Source organism: Trichosurus vulpecula, chromosome 7, assembly GCF_011100635.1.
Source record: "Trichosurus vulpecula isolate mTriVul1 chromosome 7, mTriVul1.pri, whole genome shotgun sequence".
NCBI classification, from domain to species: domain Eukaryota; kingdom Metazoa; phylum Chordata; class Mammalia; order Diprotodontia; family Phalangeridae; genus Trichosurus; species Trichosurus vulpecula.
Genome location: NC_050579.1, coordinates 155,217,347 through 155,242,339, shown reverse-complemented (window position 1 = coordinate 155,242,339; position 24,993 = coordinate 155,217,347). Strand labels below are relative to the sequence as shown.

Genomic DNA, 24,993 nt, shown 5'->3' with positions numbered 1-24,993 from the left:
TGATGTCTTTGTTCTACTGCACCAACCTTTCCTTTACCTTTTTATTGAATTTTTAGCTCAAGACAATCACTTTTCTACTGTGACTATTAAAAGAGGTAGAACTGTCTTAAATTGTAGCATGTTTTAGGATTGAGATCACAATAGTGTTGAACACAGGATTCACACATTTTAAATTGCAATTACAGATAAATTCCTATTACAACAAATTTCAAAGGACTATTCAAATTGTTATTCTGTACTTATAAAGTTATGGTGTTGAATACACATCTCAGAATGTGGTAAGATAGCGAGAAGGAGAAAATTACTTCTATGTACTTATCAAGCTAGATACTGTAGGGAGTGGCTATGATGTAGGAAGAAGAGAAATACTAGAAAAACTCAATAGTCACAGGCCAAAAAAATAGTAGAGAGGAGCTGGCAATAAGCATGTGACCTCAGGTATCTATACAAAGTGTATAAAGAAAGGCTAATAAGCAAGGCGAACTAAAGCACAGGTCTGACTGATACCTGATGGGACCAATGACTAGACTGTAGTTAGGAAAGATATCTTATTTAAAGGAAACAGAGTAGGTAAAAGGGGAGTGGGAAAGTAGATTAGCACTGTGTATTAGATATGAGGAATCCCAGGAACCAAAGGGAGAAAGCCTGGTGAAAAGCATTTGGGTGAAGTTCAATCTAAGGAGGAGCCAAAATGATCGTTATTTTAAAATTCCACAGGCCAGCTAAATACATAGGAAGAAGAAACAGATGAGGAGTTTGGGAAACACACTTTTTGGCATAGAGGGAGGCTGGTGGTAAATAGCTGGTACAGTGGAGAGAATACTAGGCCTGGCCTCAGGAAGACCTGAGTTCAAATCAGACCTCAGACACTTGCTCGGTGATACTGGGCAAATCACTTAGACTTTGTCTGCCTCAGTTTCCTCAGATAGAATGAGGATAATAATAGTACCTACTTCTCAGGGTTGTTGTGAGGATCAAATGAGATGATGTTTGTAAAGTGATTCTCATAGTCCCTAGTACATAGTAGGTGCTTAATACTTGTTCCCTCCCTGTAGCAAGATGATGAAAGACATCAATTATCTTTCTATTGTGGACCCAATTCTGACTAATAAACACGTATTGGTTGTTGGGGTAGAAATACTGAGTACTAGGATAGAAAATGACTGCTGCATTTTAGAATTTGTAACAAGAAAGGAAAAGTCAGGTACTGCCTTGACTGTACTTTTGATTTGGGAAAGCAGATATCTAAAGGAAAGGGTAAGTAGGATCTAATTACCTAAAATTTTATTCCCAGGAAGGAAGTTCTGAATACATAAAGAGAAATAATTTGAGTAAGAAGAAAAGGAGAGATGTCTAAAGAGACTAATGTGGATGCAATGGGCACACATTAACCAGCTTATAGTTTTAAAAGACATGCTGAAGATAAAAGCAGAAGTGGGTGATATAGGATAAATATGAAAACTGGGCATGGTACGCTGAAAAATGTTACATGCGTACTAAGTATTGCAAAAAGTTGTCTTTGCCGGTAGTGGGAGTTAATGAATGGGATAATGATACGGGATTGAGGCAAAGCTGCTTAACTTGTCTTTTGCTTCTGTTTTCTCTGCCAACAATGATGGTTGTTGAAGTGGAAGGGACAGAATAAAAATAGCCAACAGGATACCAAAGCAGGGAGATAGTAAGAAAGCACTTAGCTAGCCTCAATCAGTTCAAATCACAAGGCGAAGATAAACTACACACTACCAGAGTACCGAAAGATCACTGTGACAGACAAATGATGATTAGTGATCACTGACAGTGGAAAATGGGAAGGGTATTGTAGGACTGGAGAAGAAAAATATTTTTCTGATTTACAAAAAGGGAAAGTGAGTAGATTCTGCGAATCATATACCAATGACTTTGACTTCAAATTCTGGCAGAATCGAAACTGTCATAAAAAGATGGATAGTGAATATAGTTATCAAAATATTAAAAAAAAACAAAAACCAAGTTCATGGATCCACTAACGTTCATCCACAGATTCCAAAGAAGGCTAAGAAGCTCTGATATAAAGTATGACTCAAGGTCAAAAAATCCACTTCACAAGTACAGGATGGCGAGGGTGGCACAGCTAATCATCAGTTAATCTGCAAAAGATGTGAAGATTTCAGTGGCTGAAAATTAGCTCCCTGCGCTATCAGCGTGATACAGGAGACAAAACAAACAAATAAAAAACAAAAAGAAAAAACTAATGGGAACTTAGCAAAAAACCAGAAGCACAGGGCCTCAGAGGGGGAAGTATTAGTCTCACCCCTGTGGGACCCACTGTGCTCTGGTCAACTCACTTCTGGGATGCTGTCTCAGTTTTGGGCACCACATGTGAGGAATGATACTGACAAGATGGAGAAAGAAAGGAGAAAGGCAAGCAGGATGGTAAAAGGCCTTAATATCAGACCAAAGACAGTGTGACAGAACTGCAGATATTTAGCCTAGAGAAGAGATGATATTGTAGGAAGTAGGGTTGCGGGGAGGGTGCGGGGGAACAGGGATAAATCTTGTTCTACTAGACCTATCCAACAATTAAAGTTATATGAAAATAGAATACACTGCCTCTGAGAATGTGGATTCTCCTTTATTACTGGTTTTCTGCAAAAGTCTAGATCAGAAGTATCAAACATAAGGGCCTGCAGGATTGGACCAAACCAGATTAAACTATACTTGGGAAATATTTAACAAAATACATAAAAATACAATAAAATATTCCTTGGGGAATTTGTGAGGAGATGATTGAGTCCCACCCCGCTAAGGGTGCCTTTTGTGCTCCTTGTGGTTTGCAATGCTTGCTTTAGGTATAAAAATTCCTAGTTTCTGTACTGTAGACAAGTCTAAAAAGTGTGGCTTTCTTACTAGAAGAATGTCAATTCCTTTTGGACCAGTTTCATTTCTGTGTATTCCCAATACCTAGCATCGCCATGCACAGAAGAGAAGCTTAGTAAATATTTACCGAGTTTAACATATATTTTAGAAATACAGAAAAAATAAGTGAATTGTTCACATTTTCCTGTGGGCATTTAATATTTATAGATAATTACTACTTAAACAAGAGACTGAGTTTTGGAAGAGACAGATTCAGAGAAAGATTGTGAGGTAGCATTTACGGAAACAGTTGGAGAGCATTTCTTGAACTTGGAGGAAAAAACAACTGCTCTGGTGCAGTGTTATCTGAGTGATCCCATCATACCTCCTATTGGTTCCAGAAAAGCCTGCAAGTCTAAAGATCATATACAGTATCATTAAAATGGCAATTGATTATCGTAAATCTATTATCATTACTGAAAAAGTAACTGAAAGCTCATGCTTTGCTAAATGAGGGGCAGAAGCATTGAGGAGTAGAATATAACTCCTGCTGTAGCTGTATTTGCAAAATGATTGTAAAGTTTATTTTGGACTAACAAAACAACAGAAAAAATGAAACCATTACATGAACAAAAATGGTACATACAGGGATTTATGGATTCTCTTACTGATTTATTATATCTTCACAGTACCTTGAAAATGGCATAAAATGTGCACATATGATTATGGATGAAAAATTCAGTGGTATCATTCCTCATATCTCTATAACGAATGGGCAGAGAGGGCTCTTTGCTATCACTTAACTCAGCCTAAAATTTTCAGTGACTCCAAGTATGAGTGGAGGCCAGCTCAGCACTGAGTTTCATTGATTAACTTTACGTCATGAGTTATGTCCTATTAGTCCTGTTTTGCCAAATGACAAAATGATCCCTGATAAATCACAAAAGGGACCAATCCTGATCACAGGATTATTCAGGCTGGAAGGGATTTTGATAGGTTCCTACTTTCAGCAAGACCTACCTTTAAATCATTTCAAACAGATGACTACTTTAAGAGACTTATTTTAATGAATCATTACCTGTCAGTATCACCACATACAACTCTTGCACCCCATTTCTTTGTATCATTCACCAGTTTTATAGCTCGTTCCAAGGTTTCTCTAGCTTTGTGAACAATGCTATCACCAACCTGGAAGAACAAATATATTGGGATAGTCTGTTAAAATAACTTTAGCATAAGTCATTGGCATTTTGAACACAAGCCAAACAAAGCAACAATGATATCTGACTTATCCAGAAACTTTTTACTGTACTTACTACTTATGGTTCCTGAACTCTATTAGTATGCATAATCTTTACTGTACCTCTGTGATATGACATCCATCTGACAGACAAGAAATTTTATTGCCACCTAAAAACATTTAAATCTGTCACTAGCACTATATCAAATATCCCCATTTGTTGTTATTCAGTTGTTTTCAGTCGTGTCCTACTCTTTGTGACCCCATTTGGGGTTTTCTTGGCAAGGGTACTGGAGTGGCTTGTCATTTCCTTCTGCAGCTCATTTTACAGATGAGGAATGGAGGCAAACATGGTTAAGTGACTTGCCCACACAAGTAGTAAGTGACTGAGGCCAGATGTGAACTCAGGAAGATGAATCTCTCTGTGCCCTGTGCCACCTAGCTACTCAAAATGCCCTCTAAGAGCTTACCATCTAAGGAAAACCAAAGGATGTGAACTAAAGGGAACAAACACTCAAACAAAATCACTAAGTGTATAACTACACAGTAAAGAATTAATATCATATACCCGTTGGGTAAATAAAATTTGGGTTCAAGGACAAAGATAAATATAAAGTTGGAGAGCAAAGAGAAAAGCCAAACATTTGTTTTCGAATCTTTTAAAAACTAATAAAAGAGACGCAAATCATCACTTAACTAAAGGCTAAGATCTAGCACGCTGAAAAACAAATGGATAAAATCAGTTTTCAAAGACTATTTTAATTCGATTAACTAATGGTCAGTTCAATCAATCAACATACAATTAATGAATTTCTGTGTACAGAGTACTGTACTAAGTGCTCTGGGCAGACATTCAAAGGAAACAACACATACTCTCTGTTCTTGAGGAGATAACAATCTAAATAAGTTTGGATGATGAAACAAACATAAGAATTGCTCACCAGAAATATCATCAAAGTAGAAAAGAACACATGATAAAACCTAAACTAATTTTAATACTTAGGAAACAGAATGGTTTAAAAAAAATTCTCACTTTTAAACAGAAACTCTTTTTTGTCAACTTTTGTTGATAAAAATCTCCCTACAAGTTATGAATCTGCCTTCATGTGTTATGAAGCATTATGTAATGAAAAAAGTTGAATCAGCAGCATGGGGATATGGCAAAAGGGATGGTTTCGGAGTCAGGAAAACCTGCATTTATTCAAATCCTACCCCTGACAAACTAGCAGTGTGACCACAGACAAGCCACTTGACTTCTCAGTACCTCATGCATCTTTCTGAGAATATGTGGTAGATAACCTGATGATCTGCTGTAATGGCAAGCAAAGTGGGACTTTTTGTTTTGCTCTTTTTCCTTTTGGAGTTATAGTTCTTCTCAGCATTAAGGTAATCACGTTCCTTTGATTGAAACTTGCCTTTGTTTGAATCAAGACTCTTTGATGACCTGTTGAAGTCACAAGAAAGCCTAAGTCACATGAGTTTGAATCACATGGTTGTGATGCCCTCTCTCTGGGCTGACCCTGAAGAAATGTATATATACTCTGAGACTAGCATTTTGCTTTTGGGGCTTTACTCATTGGAAGAGCATTCTGTGATTTTGCCAGACAAAACTCTGGGTAGCTGTTAAGGAGCCCCCTGACTTTGAAAACCCAGATATTGGTGCTTCTCTCTCTCTGGTAACTATGTTTGTATTGCTACGGACAGATGGTTAGAAGCCCTCTCTGCTGATTTGTGTTACTTGCTCTGTTCATATAATTTCTGCTTGTAGTTTCTGTTTGTATTTTCTCTGAAGTTCAGGGGGCTGTCTTTTCCCCCTGAACTAAGTGAATGATATATGTATGTTTAATTAAAGTGAGATTGTAGACCCCTTAATGTTGCTTTCCTTAGAAACACAGATCAAAGAACCTGTGCTAGCAGCCCTCCCATGTGCTGGTGGTATTGGTGTTGTTGGTCTTACACCTCTACAGCAGCTGCTAGTAACATTGGTGTTATAAAAACTAAAAGTCCAGCTTGGCTTGCCATTACATCTGTATAAGTGGAGATTTTCCACATGAGAATTTCCTACACTTGATAGAATCACAGCTCCTTTTCAAAAAAAAAAGAAGCATCTTGCAGTACAACAGGAGATGAGATAGCTGTTATTACTACAGCACTGTTGATACAGAAGTCAGAAGAAATTAGGCACAATCCATATTGAACTGAAAGCTCTTGGGGATGTGTATGCATATACAAAAACATGTGCCTTCTTTTGTTCATATTCTAACTATAATTTTGTACAAAACTGTATGTGTAAAATGGGATAAGAAATTAATCTCCTCTGTTAAAGTTTTTATATTAATTCTATGCAGCTTCATGTACACTTTGGTTGTGTATTACTCATTGCACACTTTGGAAAATTTAATAGACATTTATGTGTCCATATTTATAAACTGGCAACAGGAATAAGTACTGTCCCATATGCTCAGTACATACAAGAATCCAGGGAAAGTCCAATGAATGAAAATTATTCAGTAGAACTAAAAAGAAAAATCAGCAAAATTTACCTTAGTTTTCTATCTCCTTTTCCTCACTACTTTTAAGGAAACTTCAGTTTGTGGGATGACATCTAAGTTTGTTAGCCACTACCACGTGCTAGTGATCTGAGAAATAATATGATCAGGTAGAAATAAGCACAGAGGCAATGTCAAAATAAATTAGAGCCTATTACAATTCTGAATCAAGTTAATTGGTCTTTAAAATTATATGTGTGATGAAACTTTTGCTTGAAGCCATATTTAACTAGTGCTGGAATTCCACATTTTTTTTGACATCCATTATAAAAAGGAATTTAAAGACTTCTTGGAAAACCTAGGAGCCTCACATAACCTTTATTGTTTAGGCCATAGAAGAAGTTGGCAGGCAGTTGCATAGACTAGGGTAGGTAGAAGCTTGTCAGCATAAGATCACATGCTTTTGTTTATGTTCTTGTCAGCAACTTCATCAAAGAATTGGTAAGAAATATGTGTTTTCACTTGAAGGTGTCGTGTCCTATATCTCTTCTGCTCTTTTTTGTTACTCAGAAAGGTCATTTACAATAGATGCCTCCACTTTCCTCTCATTCTTTCTTAACTCCTGACATTCTTGCTTCCAACCTTATCTTCCCAACAAAACTGGTCTCTCCAAAGTTACCAATGATCTTTTAGTTGAAAAATCCAGTGGCCTTTTCTCAATCCTCATTCTCCTGGACCTCTCTGCAGCCCCTGACACTTGATAACTCCTTGATACTCTCTTCTCTCTAGGTTTTCAGGGAACCACTCAGTCTCTAAGTTCTCCTCCTACCTATTTGCTAATTCTTAGTCTCTTGCTAGATGCTCTTCCAGATCATGCCCTCTAACCATGAGTGTCTCTCCAGGGGTATGTCTTGGGCCTTCTGTTCTTCTCCATCTACACTGCTATATTTGGTGATCTCATCAGCTCCCATGAATTTGGTTGCCTTATCTATGTTGATGATTCTTTCTATCTATCCTGCCCCAAACTCTCTGCTGACCTCCAGTTTGTATCTCCAATTGCCTTTCAGACATCTTGAACTGAATGTCCAGTAGACATCTTTAAACTCAACATGTCCAAAATGGGATTCATTATCTTTTCCCCTAAACCCTCCCCTCCTCCGACCTTCCCCAGTGTTGTAGAGGGCATTACCAACCTCTCAATCCCTCAGGCTCACAACCTATATGTCACCCTCAACTGCTCACTATCTCTTACTTCCCATATCCAATCCATTCCCAAAGTCTGTTGATTTTACCTTTGGAACACCTCTCAAATATTCCCCCTTCTTTCCTCTGACACCACCGTCACTGTGTGGCAGGACTTCATCATCTCCTACCTGGACTATGGCAATAGCTGTTGGTGGGTCTGTCTGCCTCAAGACGTCTCTCCCCACTCCAATTCATCCTCCACTCAGCCACTAAAGTGATTTTTCCAAAGTACAGGTCCAGTCACATCACCCAACTACTCAATCAACTCCAGTGTCTCCCTATCACTTCCTGGATCAAATACAAATTCTTTTGGCACTCAAAACCTTTATAACCTACCCAGCTCCTACCATTCCAGTCTCCTTATTCTCTGCCATGTACCCTGTGATCCAGTGGCACTGGCCTCCTGGCTGTTCCATGTACAAGATACTCCATCCGTCAGCACTGGGCAATTTCTTTGGCTGTTTTCCATACCTGAAATGCTTTCTCTCCTCATTCTTTGCCTACTGATTTTATTGGTTTTCTTTAAGTTCTAACTAAAATCCCACCTTCTGGAGGAAGTCTTTTCCTGCACCTCCTAATTCTAGTGCTTTCCCTTCTCTTAATTTTTTTCCTATTAATCCTTTATGTAACTTGTTTGTATGTATTTGTTTGCTTGTTGTCTCCCCAATTAGATGATGAGTTCCTTGAGGGAAAGGGCATTTATCTCTTTTTCTACTGCTAGTGCTTAGCAAAGTGCCTGGTCACACAGTAGGTGCTTAATAAATGTTTACTGACTTACTGGTGTGGGGACAGCATCTGTGAGCAGTGCTGACAATGTGCCTAGTCACTCTGAGAGCCACAAAGCCTTGCTTTTGCTCATGTGAACTGGTGAGTTCACTTTCTTAGGTGGAAAAGTGAATTCCTATCAAGTGCTTCTGGCATTGTGTCAATGCCTGTGAACCCATTCCAGTCTGCAGGGGTCCAAAAAGAAGACTTCATCCTGCCTTATCCAGGCCTTATTTTGCCGGAAAATGGGGGATATGAACTTAGTGGACCAAAGAGTGCAGGTATAAAGGTTTCTTTGAGGAAAAATTATTCTCTCCAGTTCTAGTCATATCCATCTCTTGTGTCATTGGATGAAATATCCTAGTCACTCTATATTTTAAAAACTGGAAAACAAATAAAAACCCCTCATTAACCTTATGTTTCATATCCACTCATGCTCTACTTCTCCATTCTTCCAGCATCTACCACATTCTAGAACTCCTTTGCCCCAAAGGAGGGGCAGATGGCTGATGGGCTGGGATTCTTGGCTTTTAGTGCCAAGTTAGGCCCACCTATGCCCTTTGTATGGAAGGAGACAAGCATGTGATCCATCACGTGGATACAAAGGGAAAGAAAAGCTTCACATTTGGAGATGAGCTAAATTAGCTGGTTTTAGTGGTAGTGACTCAATGTCAATAACCTTGTAACCTGAAATAAGCACCCCAGTTACTTCACCTAAATATAAAAAGAAGAGTTAATTCTCTTAGTACAATCTGGTCCAAAGAGTTCATGTTTATAAAACAGTGGATTTATTGGATCAAAGGTTAATAGGTGTTATCAGCAATAAATAAGCATTACGTTTATGTAATACCTTTCTTCTAAGGGGTTCAAAGCACAAAGTATGAAGTTCAGCTAAATATAAAGGTTTGTACTTAATATCTCTTCTAACATGGTATACTTGGAAGAATGAACTTTCCTTATTATATTCAATGACTGAAATTTCTCTGTAATAATATTTAATTACTTTGCTATTAATCCAGATAGTCATTCCCATAATATTAGAAAAAACACAAAGAAATAAAAAAAGAAAAAGACTTTTTACATAAATTGTAAAATTTAATTGTAGCACAATGAATGTAACATTCAGGTACTTCTGAAAGCAATATATTTAAGGAATCTCTACAACACAAGCTTTGTATTTACATTCAAACTCAGGACAATTACAGGATACCTGAGATATGATTCACTACTCTCCATGAAACACTTTTGTTGAATCCTAAGATTTGGAAGGGACCTTGGAGATCAAGTAGTTCAATTCTCGTTTAACAGACAATGAAAGAAAGATAAAATGACTCATTTAAAGATTAGAAGGCTGGCTGAAATGCTTTAGCTAGAATAGTCTGTTGTTCTTTTCACAAAACATACTAGGGAATTTTCTAAAAGATCACTCTCCCTGGCATTCCATGATAATTTCTACTAATATTAGATAAAAATAATGCTAAAATTGAAAAATAGGTGGTAGGAGTTGGTTACTTCTGTACTTTTTAGAAGCCATTTTAATATTAGAAGAATCTTTCACAGGAATATAGTCATGCTAATTCAATATGCTGGAAAATGTACCAAGAAGTATTGTGTTTAGATCACTAGTGTTTAATCCTATGCTACATGTGCATCCTGGCACATTGTTAGTACTTAATGAGTGTTTACTTTAATGATTTTGACAGGGCTTGACATTAAAAAATGATATTGTACCTTGGAAACATGCTAATTAAAAGCACAATAATGAGGCTTCAATGATAAGTAAATTATAGAGAATATATAATTTTCCTGTTTCAGTTCTAACATTCATTAAACATGAGATATGGGAAAAGTTGCCTGATTGTATTCTACAATAGAGGAACTATTTTTGCACTTTTCAATAGAATTTTTTAAAAATACAAAGGCTGTAGCATGTAAATCAAACTTTACAATACACTTCTGCACATTATTTCAAAAGTCACAAAAAGAAAGCCTTTTGTCCTTTTCCAATAATATTTAAATTTGGTAGACTGATTAGATTGAGAATAACTATCCTCAATAATATTTTAAAGGTTGTTTTCAAAGTGTTTCATAATGGAAATGTTAAATAAAATAACAAAGATTGAAATAGAATTCCAGTTGAGATGCCATGTAAAACCATAAATATAATTACATGTTTTGTAGGGATTTAGAGTTGTGGACATTTAGAGCAAATATAGTAATTCCTTTCATTTCTTAAATCCTTTTGTAAAATTTTTTTGAGCTCTGAATAGAATTTAGATTTGTATAGAGTTCTTTGAACTTGAGACTTGATTCAGTTTACAACTTATATCTATAAAAAGTTTACTACAAATAGCTAACTGATAGGGTTGCCAGTGATAACTTGGTATGTGGTAAGAAGCTAGCTATCAAACATGTTAATGATGCTTGGATTTCAAAGACCTGAGTGTCATCATATAGTGTTAAAAAGCATTCGTAGCCATCAGAAATATGCCAATTGTCTTTGCCAAGTCTAAGTATGATTCAGGAATAGGATCAAAGAGTGGCAGCTGCCTTTGTGTTGATCCTGCCACCTTGTGGCACCTGCCACCCAGGCTCCTACTGGGCAAACTTTCATTCACAGTATTCCCAGATATATTGAAGAAAAAAAGGGAAAAAAGGAAGAAAAATAGGAAACTGAGGAAGTAGTCTAAGGGCACTCTGAGAAGGGGTCTTGGCCTCCTGCTTCCTTAACATGCGTCTCTTTTCTTACTCCTACAGCCCTATGTCCTCCAAAAACAAAATCATGTAAACTTGGTACACCACAGTGAATACAACTCTTTTCAGCCACAAAAGCTTTACAGACTGTTTCCTTGGAAAAAGCAGCTACATTTCTGCCTCACTTACCTCAATGCATGGCATCCTCCCAGAATAGTTAGCAGACGTATAACCAAATGTGACATTTGCTATAAGTTTGAGTCCAAGCTGACGTGCATGGAGCATTCGTGAAAGAGCTCTGTCTTGCTTGTATGCTTTCATAGATTGCTTCACCACGAACCTAGTCTTTAAAATTTCTTCCAGCATTCTTGGCAGTACCCCCTTCCTGACTGATGGCTATTGCAAAAGAAAAAAAAAATTTAAATACTTTACATTGCACTGGTTTAAACAATTAAATAGAAAACACAAAGTATAACAAATGGCCAGTGCTCTTGAATTGGAAATATGGGTCACAGTACAGTGGCTGCAGGACTAGAAGTCTTCAATATAAAATAATTACATTATACTTCTTTTTGAAGAGGGCTTTGTCCTTAAAGGAGTCTGAAAGTATACATAAAATGTACATAATATTATTATGAACAATGAAGAGCCTCTGAGGGGGTGGAAGGTGGCTTCAAGTGCGCAATAGTTTATATATATTTTAACAAGGGCAAAGGGAAGTTTTATTCAGGAATTCTGGGAAAACCCCCACTCTTTCATAAAGCAACATGGGATCTATACCACTTGTGCCAAACCTCAGTTTTTAAGGTCTCATTCTAATGATCCCACACAGTGATCTGCATGGAACGCCATTTATCTACCTTGGAAGAATGAAGAGTTGGGTTGACTCTGCTGACATTCAAACCTGCAGTTCCAGGGACTCTAGGTATTTCAAATGTGATGCTTAGATCACTAAGCCATCCCCTCCGGCCTATATTTATTAGCAATCTGGAAGAGGGGATGAATAGTGAGGTGACAAAATTTGCTGATGCCAAAAAATCATTTGAATTAGTCAAGACTAGGGAGAATTTATGAAAACTCCAGAAGGAATGAAAAACATAAAACAATATTAATGGTGAAGATGAGATTTGAGAGATATGTGCAAAGTAATGCTTGTTAGTTTTAACCATTCAAGCTAAAGGCACAGGAAAATGGTTCCAGAATTATAAAATTGCTCATTTTTCACTTTTTCATAAAAAGTCTACACTAGGTCAAATTACAGGTACACATTTTAAAAAATACTGTTAGAAAGAAGCAATCTATGATATTCTTAGAAAGGCTGCACAGAACAAAACTCTAGTAGGAGAGATTTTTAAAGGACTCCATTTGTTTGCTTATAAGTAGAGCACATTTAAACCAATTCAGGCGATTCTCTTCTTGAAAGTCCCTAAGAAAGAATACACCACAAACCCTTTTGGTAACTTGTTGTACTAAAAAATGTAAGGGATTTCTTAATACATAAGAATTCCTTAGGCTTAACCTACATCACTGAGTTTAAGATGCTCTCACTTCATTGTTCTGCTGAATGAAACTCCCTTCTGGGCCTGGCTCACCTCTAAGAACTCACATGGCCTTGGAAGCTGACTTGGCCTCTTGAGGACTCACACTCCTCAGTTATTCCTACACACTGTACAAAATAGGCAATTGACATTATTTTAATTGAATTGAATTGGACAGAGCTGAGCCAGATGATATCTGAGCTTCTTGCCTAGTTTTAAAACCAACAACTTTATGATTCAATGAGTGGGGAACAAAGCTTGGAGCTCAGTAAAGTATAATAAATTCTAGGGCTAGTGATCCCTAGTCTTTAATCATTTGCTTTTCTGTAGCAGGGCAACAGAACTGAAGAGGCAAATGATGTTCAGGGTCTCATGAACAAATTCCATTTCTCAAATCTCTCTCCTTTTCATTCTCACTCTCACTGATATCCATCTGTATACGAGGAAAGATAGGTCTATTCGAGAGTGATTTGTACTTTAAGCCTACAACACATAAAAACCCAAATAATTTCAAGATAATTTTTAATTTAAATTATAAGAATAAAGAAGTGTCAGGATTGACATTAAATAGTATTATGCTCATCTTTTATAACTTATCGAGTACCACTTTCTATGTGTATACACTGATTCCGGTAAAGGGCAATGATCCATAAATTTAGAGATGAATCCATAAAAGATTATTTTCCACTGGAAGGAACAAATTTATCTTTCCAAAAATCTATTTGCTACACAAGTGGAATTTAGTGTTACAATACAGGGAAAAAAAGAGTCCTTTTTTAGGTAGCTATTTTAAAGTTACTGCCAAGGTTAGGAGAGTCTTAGACCTCTGACTTGTCCTAGCCCTTGCTGAGACACAATGCTCAGATCAAGTGTAATGTTTCTATTTTTCATATAATTCAGCATATCTGTACATTAACTGTACATCAATTTAGCTATGGGAAAGAATCTTTATTTATGTGCCAAAATTACCTTGACAAAAGCCACTCCATTTGGTGACACTGTGATATCATGCCTAATTTGGTAAAGTAAATCTGGAGGCACTCTTAGAGATGTACAGCCAAATTTAAATTCATCAAACCTGGAAAAAAATCAAAACATAAATCAAGTGGACTGATATCACAATTATAATCAAGAATTTAAAGGCTCTATTATTAATTCCACTGGAAATGCTTTTTCAATCATATTGAAATACTAATGCATTTTGCCAGTCAGTACATATTAAGAGCCTACTAATAACAAATGTTTCAAATATTTAAACTTTATTTAAATACTTCTCATGACCCACATCTAGGATTAATGGGCAAAAATTTGCATTGAAGCTCATACATTAAAAATGTTCAACTTTGACTCAATATAAGATAGTGTTTTCATCATAAATCATTATTTTTAAGACTCATTTTATATAGAGCATCTGAAATACTCACTATATACCTTTCCATATTAAATACTAAAAAGAGATTGTATATAACTTCTTAAATGCCTTATTCTAGAATTTTCAAATAAACTGGATAAAATGCTGTTATTCATTCCACAGATGCTTTTTTTAAAAAAGGGTAAAGACCATTACATAACAAAGTAATAACTCCCAAATATATAATTACTGTTCTACTGACAAATGCCTGACAAATATAGAAAACATTTATGGATATATGGATGGTACAATTTGTTCAGATTACATATTTTGTTTTAGATGAATTAAAAGAGCTAACTTATTGCAGTTAAATTTTTCTAAGTCTTGGAAAATATCTGATTAAAATAAAATCTAAGATTGTGTTTCAAGCCAACAAGATCGAAGTTATAATAAATAAAACTCAAAGTGTTCTGTGGTAGTTCTATGGCTTCAAATATCACTTTTTTTGGGTGGGTAATCCCCATATCTTTAGCTCCATCACTGGCTTTTCCTCTAATATCCAATTCTGCATTTACAGTAATTTGCTGAACATTTGCATTTATATTTCTGTCCCACACTTTAAACCCAACATGTACAAAATTGAACTCATCAATGCCTAAAGCAGCTCCTCCATCATTACTGCCCCATTTCTATTAATTGTCCTAGTTAATTAGGCTCAAAGCTTGAGGGTAATCTTTGGTTTCTCCCTCTTCTTCATTCCTGCCATTCAATTAATCGCTGTGTCCTGCTGATTCTTCCTTCTCCATTTGTTCCTTTCATTTCTCCACGTCTTCTCCATTTGTTCCTTACATTTTAACTGTATTGCCATCACCCCAGTTCAGATTCTTATTACTTGATTGCTGGAATTTTGTGATTGCCTCCTAACTGGCTTTCCTAGCTCTTGTCCAGTTACTTATTCCGATCCATGCTACCATCATGACAGGCTTCCACATGTGTTGCTTTGAACATGTCACTCCCTCGATCAATAGTTCATTTTTAATGGCTCTCCACTGACAATAAGAAAACTCCTTGGTCTGGCCCTCTCGTCTCCTTATTCCCACAATCTGGCCACAAACAGGTAATCGTTCTAGTCTTGTCTCCCATTCTTCCTCCACAGGAACTATAGTCTATTTGCAGTATTTGCTCTTCTCCAACGGATAGTGCTTTCTTGCTTTTAGTCATAGTTTGTCTTTTCCTGAAATGCCTTTTGCCTAGGCAGACCTTTCCCAAGCAGTGGCAGTAATGATTTCAGTCCATTTCAGGCTACTGAAATCCCAGCCACCCCTGAGGACCCAAGTCCCTTCCCATTTCTTCTATGATGTATTCCCCAATAACCTCAGCCTGCTGTGATCTGTGATTCTCCTTCCCTGTTTGTACTTTGTATTTTCTCTACATCACTAGCACGGCACTTATCACATATTGTCCTATAAAGTAATCACTTGAATGTATATATATCTGTTTCTAGATTATATGGTCCTTGAGAGCAGGGAGTGCCAGTTTTTCCTCAGTGTTGTGTAAACCTTAAGGTGCTACATAAACATGAGCTATTATTATAGTTCGGGGCTCAATAGCAATTTTTTGGGTAACATTCACATTAAGCTTTAGTCCTATAATCAGATTTTTGCCTACATAAAAGCACCACTGAAATAATGAAGAGAAAAAATATATTAAGAACATCAATTTTAAAAGGGTTTTAAAGTTTTAGAGATACATAGGATCGGTCCTGAAATTGGGTCTATTAAATTAGAAATCTGTTGCTCATGTGGGAATATTAGTGTTGCATGAGAACAGATTTCTTCTTACCTTTTCAAACTTCAATTTTACTGGTTTAGGGATGGTAGCAGGAACAGCTTCAGCATTCTCCTGACCAATTTTAAAAAACTGTTCCTTAGTGGCTCCTTTCAGTAGTACAACTATACTAAGGGCATTAAAACAGAGTAATGTAATTAGGAAATAACTGTTAGGAAATATCTTCTTGAAAACATCATTCCTGAATAATAGATCTCCTAACTTTTCCTAACTTTAATGAATAACTTCTCCCATGTATGAACTTTAATGCTTAAACATGCCTTTCTTGACTGCTCATGGTATACTCTTTGGTTACAGATCTTCAAGATAACTGATATTTCTATTTCAACCACACAAAGGTCAGTGGAGAGTCATTAAGTACAAAGTTAAGGCTTTAGATATACATAGTTAAGGATCATAAAGATAACTAAGTGTGGAGGAATAGGAATGACTATAAAGAAAAGGTATGAGGCCAAGGTCATGGATAAAAACTACTAACAGAAAATCAGAATGGCTAGTTTTGGTGGACTACAATCCATCATTAGAAATAGAAGTGAATTTTGCTCTTTCTGTATCACATCGTATTTATAATCCATGGTGTGGATGTGGGAGGCATGTAGTAGATTACATAAACTCAAGGATAAATCTCAGTTGTATGATTAACTGTATTGTATCAAAGATAAATGCCAAGTACTGTATCAAGGTGAGGACAGTAGGAAGAGACAGCATTTAAAACAAACCTTCAGGGTTAGTTCTTTAATGTTTGGGAGATAAATCTCTTGCATTAATTGAATTATTATAGTACTAGAATCCAAATAGCTTTTTGTTGGTTTAAAAGATTTGGGGATTTTTGTTGGTTTAAAAGAACTGGGGAACTGATAAAGCCCCTTCTTTTACTTTGACAAACTCCATGGCTAAACAAACTAGGTGACTGCTGCCTATTAGTTAAGCAATGGTTAGGAGGGATATTAAAGAAAGAGATGTCAGGATCTAATTTCACTTTGGAAGCAAAAGTTATTGACTTGATCTGAATTTTATACTTTATTAATCATATAGAATGGAGTTTGAAATGGTGAAATCTATCTAACCTAAAGCTAGGCTGTGTCCTGAAGGGCTGAAGTTTTCTCAGCATCTCATTTTCCAAGTTTGTGTGCAGCTCACCATAGGAGACCAACCTATCAGTTTAGCTCTCAAGAGATGAATTAACTATCTTCTTCTCTTTCTCCTTCTTCTCCTCCTCCTCCTCCTGCTTCTTCTTCCCAGAACGAAATATCATTTTAAGTTTATTTCTGATGTAAGAGAAATGTCATGTTGAATCCTTAACTGCATCAAGTATCCTTAGCCACTTAAGTATTTGTAAAGTTATTCCCTCTGCTCAAATGAGGGACCTTTTCTTTCTCCCTGATTTACACCAGTTTCCTGATATTTCTGTTTGTCTTAATGCCATTTTTCATATTTTTCATTGTTTCAACTGCTGACCAAGTTACTGGGAAAAGTTTGAGAACAACTTTTTGCATAGAAACTTATATCTGGACAAATGTGTTATTTGAATAGATTTTTTTTCTTTGCATGCTCTTCCCCCTGAAAACTTTGTTGATAATGATCCTAAGTAAACTTTTACTTATTAAAGCACTAACGGATGCTTTCTCCTGTGGTCTTCTAATTAAGGGAATTCCTCCTTTCCCCAAACAAAACACCAGAGGTAGTGCCATTTTACTACATACCAAAGTAACTCCATAGTGGACACTGTATTTCAGTACCTATCGACCTCAATAGGACCCAAGGAACATTCTTCATTTCCTTTTCTCTTTCAAATTCCCCCCTTCCTCAATGGGTAAACCTGATATCAGTCTCATGACTATTACTGCCCTTCACATTCTCTCAAAAATTTCTGGTATGAGAGCTTTCAGATTAAACTTTCTGCTAATGTGGGGAATACCTCCCCCCAACAGTGTGTCCTCCCCTGTAATAGACTGCCTACATACACTGAGGTTTTACTTTCCTCTTAAATAATCTGTACTTGTTGTTCATAGTGAGGCAGCTAGTCTGTGACATAGGTTACAATAATCACTCTGAAGGGACACATTCACAGGAGTAATGATGGTTCACTGCAAATGGTTTTAGAAATGGAAGTGAGAATTGACCTTAGATGAACCAGATACATATTGTAACCTATTGCTGACTTCTGAAAGCTTACAAAAAATCTGAAAATTCTCCAATCCAAATATGTTTTTAACTCAAACACAGTTTTTTTTAGGAACCACAATCTGAATTTTGTCTGGCATATGAAAATCAGTGCCTCTTCTCTTGGACACGGCTTAGCTTTAAGTTACTGTAGACTACTCTGTAAATATCCAGTGTGGTCAGTGACTAGACTCACTCATTAAGAACCCCCAATCTGGTAGCCTTTGATTATGACACTTACAATGATCCCAGATAAAGAAAGGTATGAGATCATACAGTGTCTCTTGAAAATTAAGATGGCTGTGAATTGTGTGACAAGGGACCTGAACAATATGTCACATCTTCAAATGCCATGAAAACTCTTTATAAGATGACAAAAATATTATGATTTAATGGAATCCTTAAAAACAAAGGACATTTCAAACCCTATGTGTTATATCTCCAAGTCTAAATAAAAATATTTGTAGTAGGTATCAATATTGGCAACTTTAAAATTAAAATATACAGGGCGTAGGATCATGAGAGGAAGCAGGAAATCATGTACACCTCTTACTTTCATGGACCTATTTCCTATAGCTCTTGGTTAGCACGAAGTTATGTATTAGTCAACCAGTCAATATCCTCTTTTCCCAGGCCATAAAATTATATGGCACAAAACCAGTTCAATGGACAGAAGTAGTCACAGTGACACTTGCATTATTAACAACTTCTGGGAGAATGATTTTCAAGAATAGAAATGTGTTTAATGAAAGCAAGGCAGGCATATGATGTAAGCAAATTTGGGGTGTTTCCTGGTAGTTTGTTGGTAAGCACAAGACCCCTGTGATATAATTCTCAGAACAATTATTTGCATGAAATTTGGGCTAAACTAGGCTAAACAATAGGTGGTTTTGGAACTTGGTTGAACGTCCAGATCCAAAAAATTGTCAATAATGTCAAGTAGTAATTATCTGAAAATACTAAATGCCCAGAGGAAGCTGCTCCTTAAAAGAATCATTTTATAATGTGAATAATTTCCCTATTTTTCTATATTTTTAAAATATCAACTTGATATCAACTTGGTTTTAAGTCTGTAGGGGGGTGGTCCAGGGACATGTGTTTGGTCTTATTCTATTTAATCTTGACCAGGATAAAAGGTGATAATATTATAGATTTTAAGCTGAAAGAAATTTTAGAAATTCCATCTAAACCCTTTCATTTTTACAGAATTGGAAACTGAGATTCAGAGAGGCTAGAAATGATTTACCTAAGGTCACGGGTCAGTAAATGTCACAAATCAGTTCCAAACACAGGTCCTGATTCCACACATGGTGCTCCTGTCATTGCACTGTGCTGCTATGCCCCTCCAGTTAGCAAATGGTGCAATATGGGAAGGAAAGCTACTGAGTGCATGAGGGTCAAGATGCAAAAATATGTTCACAGGCCCGAATGCTGAGCCAAATTGAATAAGATGAAATTTAATAGAGATTAATGTAAAACTGGAGTTCTTAACATTTTTTCTTTCCTGGGCCCATTGGGCAGTCTGGGGAAGCCTATAGACACCTCAGAATAATGTTTTTAAATGAATAAAATACAATACATGGAATTATAAAGGAAAGCAATTATTATGGAAGTACAGTTATCAAAATATTAAAAAACAAAAACCAAGTTCAAGGATCCACTGAAGTTTATTCACGGATTCCAAAGAAGGCTAAGAAGCTCTGATATAAAGTATTACTCAAGGTCAAAAAATCCACTTCACAAGAATAGGATGGTGAGAATGGCACAGCCAATCATCAGTTAATCTGCAAAAGATGTGGAGATTTCAGTGGCTGAAACTAAGCTCCATGCTATCAGGATGATACAGGAGACAAAATAAAAAAAACAACCAAAAAACAAAAAACTTAAGACAACTTGGATAATAGCAAAAAAAAACCCGAAAATACCAGAAGCACAGGACCTCAGAGGGGGAAGTGTTAGTCTCACCCCTATGGGACCCACTGTGCCCTGGTCAGCTCACTTCTGGGATGCTGTCTCAGTTTTGGGTGAGGAATGATACTGACAAGATGGAGAAAGAAAAGAGAAAGGCAAGCAGAATGGTAAAAGGCCTTAATATCACACCATACAAAGACAGTGTGAAGGAATTGGGGAAGAAAAGATGTGGCAGGAACAGGGACTGGGGGAAAGAGGGATAAATCTTGTTCTACTACACTTATCTGACAATTAAAGTTATCTGAAAATGGAATCCACTGCCTCTGAGACTGTGGATTCTCCTTTACTACTGGTCTTCTGCAAAAGTCCAAATCAGAAGTATCAAACATAAGGGCCCACAGGATTGGACCAAACCAGATCAAACTATAATTGGGAAATACTTAACAAAATATATAATGAAATATTCCTTGGGAAATTTGTGTGTGAGGAGATGGCTGAGTCCCACTGTATACCTCAACTAAGGGTACCTTTTGTGTTCCTTGTGCTCGATGTGGTTTGCAATGCTTGCTTTAGGTGCAAAAATTCCTAGTTTCTGCACTGTTGGGAAGACTTTCTCACTAGCAGAATGTCAATTCCTTTTGGACTAGTTTCATTTTTGTGTATTCTCAATACCTAGCATCAGCCTTCCACATAACAGGAGCTTAGTAAATATTTATTGAATTGAACATATTTTAAAAATATAGAAAAATAGGGAAATTATTCACATTATAAAATGATTCTTTTAAGGAGCAGCTTCCTCTGGGCATTTAGTATTTTCAGATGTTTACTACTTGAAGAAGAGATTGGGTTTTGGACAGATTCAGAGAAAGATTGTTAGGTAGCATTTACAGGAACAGTTGGAGAGCTTTTCCTGAACTTGGAGGAAAAGATATCTGCTCTCGTGCATAATGTATCTGAGTGATCTGAGTGATCCCTTCATACCTCCTATTGGTTCCAGAAAAGCTTGCAAGTCTAAAGTGGCAATTGATTATTGTAAATCTATTACCATTGCTGAAAAAGCAACTGAAAACACATGCCTCGCTAAATGAGGAGCAGAAGCATATTATTCCTGTTGTAGCTGTATTTCCAAAATGATTGTAAGATTGTATTTTGGACTAACAAAAACAACAGAAAAAGTGTGGCCATTACATGAATAAATATGGTACATATAGAGATTTATGGTTTTTCTTACTGATTTATTATATCTTCACATTACCTTGAAAATGGCACAAAAATGTATTCTGATTACAGATGAAAAATTCTATGGTTTCATTCCTCATATCTCTATAAGCAATGGGCAGAGAAGGCTCTTTGCTATCACTTACTCAACCTAAAAATTTCAGTGACTCCAAATATGAGTGGGGACCAACTCAGCATTTAGTTTCATAGATTAAATTTGTGTTATCAGTCATGTCTTATTAGTCCTGTTTTGCCAAATGATAAAATGATCCCTGATAAACTACAAAAGGGACCAATCCCTATCATAGGATTATTCAGGCTGGAAGGGACTTTGATAGGTTCCTACTTTCAGCAAGACCTACCTTTAAATCATTTCAAACAGATGACTACTTTAAGAGACTTATTTTAATAAATCATTACCTATCAGCATCACCATATACAACTCTTGCATGACATTTCTTTGAATCATTCACCCATTTCATAGTTCATTCCAAGGTTTCCCTAGCTTTGTGAACAATACTATCACCAACCTGAAAGTACAAATATATTAGGATAATCTGTTAAAATAACTTTAGCATAAGTCATTGGCATTTTGAACAAAAGCCAAATTTAACTGCTTTAAAGAAAGCTGAGAAATGAAACCAAAAAACTGTCCTCATTCAGCACAAATTAGATAAAAAGAGAGAAAATATGTATTATTGTCATCAATAGAATTTTGTTTTATAACTGATCCATTATCTTTTACTGTACTTATTACCCATGATCCCTAAACTCTATTATATATGCATAATCTTTACTGTATCTCTGTGATATGACACCTATCTTACAGAAAAGAAATTTTATTACCCCCCAAAAGTGTTTAAATCTGTCACTGTGCTAGGCACTCTATAAAACATCCTCATTTGTTGTTGTTCAGTTGCTTTCAGTCGTGTCCTATTCTTTGTGACCCCATTTGGGGTTTTCTTGGCAAAGGTACTGGAGTGGCTTGTCATTTCCTTCTGCAACTCATTTTGCCGATGAGGAATGGAGGCAAACAGGGTTAAGTGACTTGCCCACACAAGTAGTAAGTGACTGAGGCCAGATGTGAACTCAGGAAGATGAATCTCTCTGTGCCCTGTGCCACCTAGCTACCCAAAATGCTCTCTAGGAGTTTACAATCTAAGAGAAACAAAAGGATGTGGACCAAAGGGAACAAACACTGAAATAAAACCAAAAAGCAAGTTTATAACTACACAGTAAAGAATTAACATCATATACCTGTTGGGTAAATAAAATTTGGGTTGGACAAAGATAAATATAGAGTTGGGGAGCAAAGAAAAAAACCAAATGTTTCTTTTCAAATCTTTTAGAAACTAATAAAAGGGATGCAAATCATCACCTAACTAAAGGCTAAGATCTAGCATGCTGAAAAACAAATGGATAAAATTAGTTTTCAAAGACTATTTTAATTCAATTAACCAATGGTCAGTTCCATCAATCAACATACAATTAATGAATTTCTATGTACAGAGTACTGTACTAAGTGTTCTGGGCAGACATACAAAAGAAAGAACACATACACTCTTTGTTAGGAGATAACAATCTATTTAAGTGATGAAACAAACATAAGAATTGCTCACCAGAAAGATATATCAGCAAAGTAGAAAAGAAGACATCATAAAACCTTAACTAATTGTAATACTTAGGAAACACAGAGGTAAACAAAATCCTCACTTGTAAACAGAAACTCCTTTTTTTGTCAACTTTTGTTGATGAAAATCTCCCTACAAGTTATGACTCCGCCTTCATGAATTATGAAGCATTATGTAATGAAAAAAGCTGAATCAGCAGCACAGGGGTATGGTGAGAGGGATGGTTTGGGAGTCAGGAAAACCTGCATTCATTCAAATGCTACCCCTGACAAACTAGCAGTTTGACCATGGACAAGGCACTTGACTTCTCAGAACCTCATGCATCTTTCTGAGAATATGTTGTAGATAAACTGAAGAACTGCAGAAGTGATGAGAATTTCCCACACTTGATAGAATCACAGCTCCTGACCCCCTTTCAAAAAAAAAATAGAAGCACCTTGCGGTACATCAGGAGATGAGATAGCTGTTACTACTACAGCACTGTTGATACAAAAGTCATAAGAAATTAGGTAAAATCCATATAGTACTGACAGCTTTTGGGGATATGTATGCATATACAGAAACATGTGCCTTCTTTTGCTCACATTCTAACTATAATTTTATATAAAAGTATCTGTGTATGTATGTATATGTATAAAATGGGATAAGAAATTATTTTCCCCTGTTGAAGTTTTTGAATTCTTTGCAGCTTCATGTACATTTTGATTGTATATTACTCATTTCACACTTTGGAAAAGTTTAATAGACACTAATGTGTCCATATGTATAGACTGTCCGTGGGAGTAAGTACTGTCCTCCATGGTCAGTGCATACAAAGATTCAGGGAAAGTGCAATGAGTGAAAATCCCTCAAAAAATGCCACAAAAAAGAAAAATCAGCAAAATTTACCTTTAATTTTCTACTCCCTTTTTTCCATTACTTTTAAGGGAATCTAAGTTCATAGGACAACATTGCTAAGTTTGTTATCTACTAAAACATGATAGTGATCTGAGAAATAATATGATCAGATAGAAATAAGCACAAAGGCAATGGTAAAATAAAGAAAGCCAATTAAAATTCAGGATCAGGTCAACTGTTTTTTAAATTAGGTGTTTGATGAAACTTTTGCTTGAAGCCCTGTTGAAATAGTGCTGGAATTCCACATTTCTTTTCACGTGCAGGTTAAAGAGGAATTTAAAGACTTCTTGGAAAACCTAGGAGCCTCACATAACCTTTATTGTTTAGGCCATAGAAGAAGTTGGCAGGCAGTTGCATAGACTAGGGTAGGTAGAAGCTTGTCAGCATAAGATCACATGCTCTTGTTTATGTTCTTGTCAGCAACTTCATCAAAGAACTGGTAAGAAATATGTGTTTTCACTTGAAGGTGTCATGTCCTATATCTCTTCTGCTCTTTTTTGTTACTCAGAAAGGTCATTTACAATAGATGCCTCCACTTTCCTCTCATTCTCTTCTTAACTCCTGACATTCTGGCTTCCAACCTTATCTTCCCAACAAAACTGGTCTCTCCAAAGTTATCAATGACCTTTTAGTTGAAAAATCCAATGGCCTTTTCTCAATCCTCATTCTCCTGGACCTCTCTGCAGCCCCTGACACTTGATAACTCTCTCTTCCTTGACATTGTCTTCTCTTTAGGTTTGCAGGGAACCACTTAGTTTTTAAACTCTCCTCCTACCTATTTGTTCCTTCTTTGTCTCTTTTGCTAGATCCTTATCCAGATCATGCCCTCTAACCATGAGTGTCTCTCCAGGGTTATGTCTTGGGCCTTCTGTTCTTCTCTGTCTACACTGCTACATTTGGTGATCTCATCAGCTCCCATGAATTTGGTTACCATATCTATGTTGATGATTCTTTCTATCTATCCTGCCCCAACTCTCTGCTGACCTCCAGTTTGTATCTCCAATTGCCTTTCAGACATCTTGAACTGAATGTCCAGTAGACATCTTTAAACTCAACATGTCCAAAATGGGATTCATTATTTTTTCCCCTAAACCCTTCCCTCCTCCTACCTTGTAGAGGCCATCACCAACCTCTCAATCCCTCAGGCTCACAACCTATATGTCACCCT

At 36.4% G+C, this 24,993-nt stretch overlaps 1 protein-coding gene across 1 annotated transcript in view; it reads right to left on the bottom strand.

Moving 5' to 3' along the window:
• The window catches only part of LOC118857686 (DNA polymerase zeta catalytic subunit-like), a 175,865-nt gene extending 160,700 nt beyond the window's left edge, over nt 1-15,165 (bottom strand). The window contains 4 exon segments of the mRNA XM_036768260.1: nt 3,914-4,023; nt 11,458-11,664; nt 13,776-13,884; nt 15,110-15,165. Coding sequence (XP_036624155.1) covers nt 3,914-4,023; nt 11,458-11,664; nt 13,776-13,884; nt 15,110-15,165 — 482 coding nt within the window.
• Nucleotides 15,166-24,993: the final 9,828 nt, after the last annotated feature.